At 42.6% G+C, this 7,380-nt stretch overlaps 1 protein-coding gene across 1 annotated transcript; it reads right to left on the bottom strand.

The window, feature by feature from the left end:
* Nucleotides 1-2,797: 2,797 nt before the first annotated feature.
* Nucleotides 2,798-6,682, bottom strand: LOC138528042 (uncharacterized). Its single transcript, XM_069639475.1, has one exon. It carries the CDS (start codon nucleotides 6,680-6,682, stop codon nucleotides 2,798-2,800), a length of 3,885 nt encoding a protein of 1,294 aa, XP_069495576.1.
* Nucleotides 6,683-7,380: the final 698 nt, after the last annotated feature.

The raw sequence follows: 7,380 nt of genomic DNA, 5'->3' as shown, positions 1-7,380 counted from the left end.
TTTTGTACCATTTAGTCAGCATGTTGTTTTTTTGGTTCGTCATTTCTTGGTAGATGATATCCAGAATAATAGGTCGTGGAGTTCGTAAAATTTTTCCCAGGAACAGGAGTCCGTTTCTGATTACTACTGATTCCAGTGATTGAAGACATAGTTCTCTTCGGATTACTGCTGTTGGGGTTGAATTGGGTAGTCGCAAGACTTTGCGCCAAAACGCGCCTTCCAATTTTTTCCACAGTGTAGGAGGAAGATGAGGCATTGCTTCAGCCCCATAAGTTAGTGCTGGAGTGACTTTTGCTTTGAAAAATTTTAGTACTGGGAGGATGGTGAATTTTCCAAATTTCCTTTCCAGGAGTGTTGCTTGTGCAGCCAATGTTTTCATCTTTAAGATAAGGTGTTCTTGCATCGATAGTTCTATTTGGCTGCGAGATATTTTCACTCCTAAGTATGTGAAGGTTTTCACTGTCTCCAGCTTCTCCGAGTTGGCAAACCATTGTGGTCTTTTAGTTGGCCTGGATGATTTTTCTAAGATCATGATTTTAGTTTTGGCAGTATTCAGATCCAAGTCGTTCTTCTTTAGATAGCTTACAAGACTGTCTAGTTGGCGCTGCAGTCCGATCGGTGTTTGATCCAGCAGAAGGATATCGTCCGCATAGAGCAGTCTTGTCACTTTCGACTCTCCTATTTTTGGAGGGAAGGAGCGTTTGTCGATTTCTGCATCCATTATGTCAGCCATGTACGCCTTATAGAGGGCCGGAGCTAGAGGGCATCCTTGTTTGACTCCTCTTGCTGTTGGTATACTTTCTGATAGTAGGCCAGCTTCGTTCAGGCGAACTCTGATTGAGGTGTTACTGTACAGTGCTTTGATAGGGTTGAGGAGTGAAGTAGGGCACCTTTGTTTTTCCAGTTTGCACCATAGTTTTCTCCTGTTTACACGGTCGAAGGCTTGTACCAGGTCGATCGATGCTATGAAGATTGTTGGATAGCCCTCGGAGACTCTGGCCTTCAAAATACTAATCATCATAATGTTGACCGCGGTACCTAGATTTTTTTCAAAGCCTGTTTGTAGGGGATCTGCTGTGTGTGCCTTTTTCTGCCAGTCTTGGAGTTTCTCTAGCATCAGGGATCCGAAGAGTTTGCCCAGCACGTCCAATAGTGCGATAGGTCTGTAATTTCCTGGATCATCCTTCAGCCCCTTTTTGTAAATTGGAAGAATATTAGCTGTTCGCCATGTAGCCGGAATAGATTGTGTTGTCCTACATCTTCTAAAGATTTCTGTAATTAACGGGGCCCAAGTTTCCATCTCTTGTTTGAGATGTAAGTTTGTAATTCCGTCCGGACCTGGTGCACGGGAGTTATTTAATTTAGTGATTTTCTTTCGAATCTCTTCCTCCGTACATGCCACCCATTTAGTTTTTGCAGGTTTTGGTGGTCTTTTTTCCGATGGCTCAGTTTCTGCAAATAGTTTTGTGAAGTGTTTTAGCCATCTGTCTTCTGGGACGTTGTTAGTGCTTGTTTTTGTTGGACCTGATAGTAGAGTCCAGAAGTCGTTCGAATTTCTTTTGCAGACTGCTCTAAGCATAGTCTCTGCGTCTTCTTGGTACAAGTTTCTTCTGAATGTTTGAAGCCACCGTTTATACTTTCTTTTTTGTTTATTTGCAAGATCTAAGTTTAACTGTGTGGGGTATTTTTTGGCTTTCCTTAATGATTTACGTAGCTCAGATTTCTTTGAGCGGATTTCGTCATTGTATTTATGCAGATGGTTTTTTTCTATTTTCCTTGCGTACCTAGTTTGAAGGTAAGGTATGAGCAACGGGCAATAGTCCAGATTTTTCAATGTGTTATTGTTTTCTCCTAGCTCTTTTTGTTTGTAGGACTCTGTAATTGAGGCTATTCCCTCTTTTGTGATTCGTAGTCGGTTTCCTTGGGTATTTATGGCCATCTTGGTTGACATGCTAAGTTGCGGGGGTTTGTTGGCATACCATGTCGCTTTGAGTAAGTTATGGTCACTCCGGGTGGATTCTACTATCTCAAAGCTTTTGATTTGTTGGTATAGATCCCTGGATACAAATATGTAGTCGATGGTACTTGCGTTTCCTTCTCCCTTCCAGGTTGGAGTTCTCGGTCTAGTTATCTCCAGGGAATTTAGATTGTACAGATCTCTGGATTCCATCAGCTCCGCCCATGCAAGGCCTCTTGCTGTTGATTTTGAGCAGGTGTTTATTTTATTTCCTAAAGTTTTCACATCTTCTACCATTGGGCAAGTCGAGTTTAGGTCTCCACATATTAAAATGTGGTCCACATTGAATGTTGTTGTAGCCAAGGTTAATATTTTTTCTATCTCTTTTAAAAAAGTGATTATATTAGTTTTGGCCGGGTTCCAATAGATGTTCAGCAGCAGGATAAGATCTTTGTTCTTTTTTCTCGTTGCGGTTTCTTCTTTTGCCCATTCTAGGACAATCGCTTGGATTAGTGTATCTGATACCAGGTTATGGACTATTCGAAGTGATCCGCCCGTACGGACGGCTATTAAAAGGCCCGAAGTTGGGCGACCTTTTTCACCTTTCTGGGCAGGAGACAGTTGGATCTCGTAACCATCCATGCTGGGTGGCAACTGCAGCCAGGTTTCTTGTAGGCTTAGTAGGTCGAATCCGCCTAAGTTTATCTCACCGGGTTCTGTCAGATGGATGTGGCCTCTAGTGTTCCATGATCCGATAGTGATTGTTTGCTCTTTGTTGTACAGAGCATTTGCCATCTTTGTTTGATCCCTTTCTTTACCCGAAGGGAAGCTCTTTGACTGCTATTTTCCAGTATAGCGTGTTAATGCCTGAGGGAGCCATGTCCATATTTTTGAACTTTTTTTCGCTAGATCTAGTCGGTTCTGGGTTGAGGTTGTTTCTCTCATAGCGGTTTTTTCTGTTCCTGTACCCTCCTGCGGCCTGATTGGGCCATATATTTTTCTGGATTTGGTTTTTTCTGTATCCTCGTCATCGTCTTTGCGGTATCTTTTAATATGATGATCTTCTCTTGAGATTTCTTTTCTTGTTTCTTTTGTAATTTCTGCCGAACTTGAACCCTTAAGTTTGCTAGTTGTTTCTCTCTCTACTTTTTTCGTATGTTCATAATTCCTCGGGCTTGCGGGATATTTTCTTTTTTCTTTCAGATTATCTTTTCTGTTCAAAGTATTCTTTATCCAGTCATTGGTTTTGCTTGTTTTATCTTCATAGCTGTCCTTTTGTTTTCTTTCGTTCGTTTTTTGGATCTTTTGTCCTCTCTCTTCTGGTGTCGTTTCTCGCAAGAGGTAACCCCGATTCAAAAATTCTTTTGTCATCTGAAGCAAGAGTTTTTTTACAGTTTGGGACGTGATGTGTAGAAAAATGCTGTCTGTCCGTCCCTTATGCGCAAATTCTACTATGTTTATGTCTATGCTTTTGATTTGATCTCCATTTGTGAATTTGTCCAGGAGCTTCAGCATGGTTCTTCTATTCAGGATGGTTTTCTCTTCTGAGGTGGATCTTTTTTCAAGTTTTAATGTTCGGGTCAAGTTACTTTTGCGAGTAAATATCGCCGAATTTCTAGTTCGGTTTTGCTGAAAAGACTGATCTAAGGGTCTTTGATTAGACCTGTTTCTCTTATCTGAAGATTTATCTCTTCTTCTATTGTCGAACGTCTCGGTAGCTTGGCTTCTTCGTGTTCTTATCTCGCTTACCTTGTCCTTCTGTCCTATGGGGGTCAAGTAAGTTTGTTGATATCGTCTATCACCTCTCTTTTCTTTTTCTTCTTGTCTCTCATTTTCGAACAATCTTTTGCTGGACTTTGGGTAAGCTTCCTCGTTAGATCTTTGTCTGTACTCATGTTTGTTGAGCTTTCTTTTTGATAGACGGAACAGCGTTTTTCTTTCTGGGGAGATCCGATCTTTTTTATGTTCTGAATCCTCTAGCTTTTCTCTTTTTTGTTCAGCATTTCTCTTTTGTTTTTTATATTGGTTTTCCCTTCGGTTTTCTGCTGGTATTTCATTTTCCGCAAATGATACCTTCCTTTTTTTTGTCATGGAGGGAGGTATTTCAGACTCAGAAGTTTCGATTGAGTAAGTGCTGATGTTAGATATGTCGATCGTGCTCTCATCTGGCTCCTGATTAAGATCTCCTTTTTGATTTATCTGAGTGTTGCTGTTTTCTTTCATGGATAATTTTTTGTCTGTGACTGTTATCCATTTTGTCATTAGTTCGTTTGTTTTAGTTGTTTTTTCCACTTTCCTCTGGGCCTGTTGTATGTTGGCGTTTTCCAGTTCTTGTGGAGTTTTTGAATGATCGGCTTTCCTTTCACTTTTTGTTAGTTGCTCGGTTACATTCAGCTGATCTCTCGGGTTCGTATGTTTTTTAATACTAGTTTGTTCTCGTGTGTCTCTCTTGGGTTTATCTTTGTTGCACTTTTGTGCTGATCTCTCAGCATGCTTTTCTAGTGCTTCTGGTAGCTCTTTTCCGTTAGGGATCTCACTTGTTTTCATCAGTATAGTTTGAGTGCTGTTATTCACTGATTTTTTCTTGAATTGAAACACGTCGTTCTTTCCTTGATCTGTTTTATCCGTTTGTGTTCCTTGGTTTCTTGTGCTAGCCTTCCACGCTTCGAGAGCCAGAATGTATCCTTCTAAGTGGGTCAGCTTTGAGTTTACAGATGCTAATATAGAGGTGTGGTCCTTTAACGTATCGTTGATGGTCTCATATAATTTACCGAATGGTGTTAGACCAACTGTTACTGCAGACATCACTAGTTGTAGGTCCGGCTTTTTTCCAGGTGAGTTTTTTTCTTTTATTTTTGTGGTTTCTTGTCCCGGTTTAGTTTTGTTTGGGGTCGAATAGAGTGGGCGCAGAGCCTCCACCAAGGAATCTTCTTTTCTTTGCTGGCAAGTAGGTTTCAAATCTGGATTCGATTCTCTGCGCCTAACCATGTTTTTATAGTTTAGTATGGCCTCTGTCAGCTGTATTTCTTCTTGACTTCTTTCACGAATGGTGTTTGGTTTCTGTATATTCTCATGGTTTTTTTTTGCCTCCGTTGTTGTCGTTTCTTGATTAGGTTTTCTAATTTCTTCAGTTGCAGGTTTTTCGCTTAGCGTAGTTTTTTCCTTTGAAAATTCTTCTGTCAATGTGACTATTTTTTTGTTATTCATACTTTGATTGTTTAGGTTATATCTCGTTTTCTGATTGTTCTCATTTTCGTTAGATGACACTTTGGGTTCCAAAATACTTTCTTGTTCCTTATTTTGAGTCATTTTCTTTGCACATGTCCAAGTTTCAGTGTCTAATTTTGATTTTTCTGGTTTATCTTGAGGGGTCTCAATTTGGCCGAAGTGCCATCGTAATTGAGGTGTCGGGGTTCCTATTGCCAGGGAATGCGTTGCTGGTATTTGTTTGAGTGGAATTCTTTGAGGGGATGGAGGGATTCCCTCTAGTATTTCCATATCAGAAAGTTCAAACCGATTCGTAGTTTTCCCTAACTTCTCAAAGAATCTTCCGATCGGGTTGTTTGTCTGGGGCGTCATTTTACCTTGTTTTTTTTTATGTGGTTTCAGCACGGATTTGGAAATTGGAGTTGATGAAAAAGTAGCGTCAGAGATACTGACTTCTGTTTTTTTTGAATTTCTATTATTTTCAAGATCTTTGGTTTTTAGTTCCTGAGTATTTTCTTTGCCCGTGTTGTCGTTCTGGTCGACACGTGAGAGGTTCAAATCCTTTTGGGACGGGATTTTATTACTTGGGTCTATGGCTGGGTATGTTTGAAGTTTGACCCAGTTGTGTTCTCTCAAGATGTTGGTGTCGTCAGTTTCTTGACCATCTTGATCTGTCAAGTAGGATATAGTTCCGTTCATTGAACAGTTTTCTCTCCAGTTGGTTATATTCAGTTCAGGGCTTGATAGATCTGCCCTGGCTGTTACTGGATGTGTCTCTGTTTGAGTCAACATTTCAAGAATAGGGGGATACGTATTGCTCTCTTTTTGATTCTTGAAAGAGGTATGGTCTGGTAAGTTTTTTAGACTTTTTTCTGTGAGGAAAGTCTGTTGTAGTGGTTTAGCTGTATTGAAAATATTAAGTTTCGGGTCGACCGAGGTCCGGCTGTATTTTTCGCCAGTCTCTGTCTTATGGATCTTTACAGTGGTGGATACAGAGTTCGTTGTCTGTGGAACTCTGACGGGCCCGACCGATGTTTCCTCTTTTTCCTCCTCCGTCTTGCCTCGTCGTGCCTCTTCTTGGTTCACAGATGGTCGCGAGCCCGGGAACTGTGCGGGTTTTTTATTTTGTGTAGGACTTCTTTCACTACCCGACGTCTCCCCTGAGTTTGGATTTGAGCAACCTTTTCCTTCCCCTCCACCGGCTACCGCCCGCAAGGCGGTGCTGCAACCAGATGTGCTCCCTTCTCGGACCCCAGAGGGATCGTCAGCACCCGGCGTGTCCGATGAGCATGCGTCGTCACAAATAGGTAGGTTGTATCTGTGTGGGGATCGAAGAGGGGGTATTGGGGGTGACAGTATTGCTATGGGGTGTGTGATGGTCATTTCAGGCAGGTTTTTTATTGTTAAGAGGCCACTTCGTAGTATACGACCTGGTTCGTCGATGATGTTAAATAGGGGTTCTCCTGGGAGCGGGCAGCTGTCTTTGACACTCTGGGTAGCCGTCACTACCTTCTTCATGTTAGTTTGTGGTGTTTTGGGTTTTTCTTTTATTTGGTTGTGCTGATTTTAATTTATGGGTGGATGAGTACAGGGTCGATTTGCCAGACCACACTCCTTGTATGATTTTATACAGCTGAAACACTGGAAGATATTTGAGTCATAATTTCTCAGCGCTTACCCACGAACCGCCGGGACCAGCCGGAAACAGCAGAAACAGTCGCGCCCTTTACTCCTGAGCGGGCTTCACGCCGCAAGGGTCGCGCTGTTCTGCTTTTATGCAGGAGGACTTCCTGGAGGTGTGGCCCAAGTAGTCACGTGACCGATGTCACGTGGGGATTCACAACGATGAGCCGCTCGCTTCAACTGCTGCCAGCCCCTGCTGACAGACTCACGCGAGTCGGAGCGGCTTCCTCCTGATGAGATAGTAAGTTCAGGGTATCAAAATGCGGCAATGAGTGAGTGACAGGGTCCCAGCCGAACAGCAGAAACAGTCGCGCCCTTTACTCCTGAGCGGGCTTCACGCCGCAAGGGTCGCGCTGTTCTGCTTTTATGCAGGAGGACTTCCTGGAGGTGTGGCCCAAGTAGTCACGTGACCGATGTCACGTGGGGATTCACAACGATGAGCCGCTCGCTTCAACTGCTGCCAGCCCCTGCTGACAGACTCACGCGAGTCGGAGCGGCTTCCTCCTGATGAGATAGTAAGTTCAGGGTATCAA

This window comes from Ambystoma mexicanum, chromosome 7q, assembly GCF_040938575.1.
Source record: "Ambystoma mexicanum isolate Mex_15411 chromosome 7q, UKY_AmexF1_1, whole genome shotgun sequence".
Lineage (NCBI taxonomy): Eukaryota > Metazoa > Chordata > Amphibia > Caudata > Ambystomatidae > Ambystoma > Ambystoma mexicanum.
The sequence above is the reverse complement of the archived record's forward strand: the minus strand, read 5'-3'. Positions and strand labels throughout refer to the sequence as shown.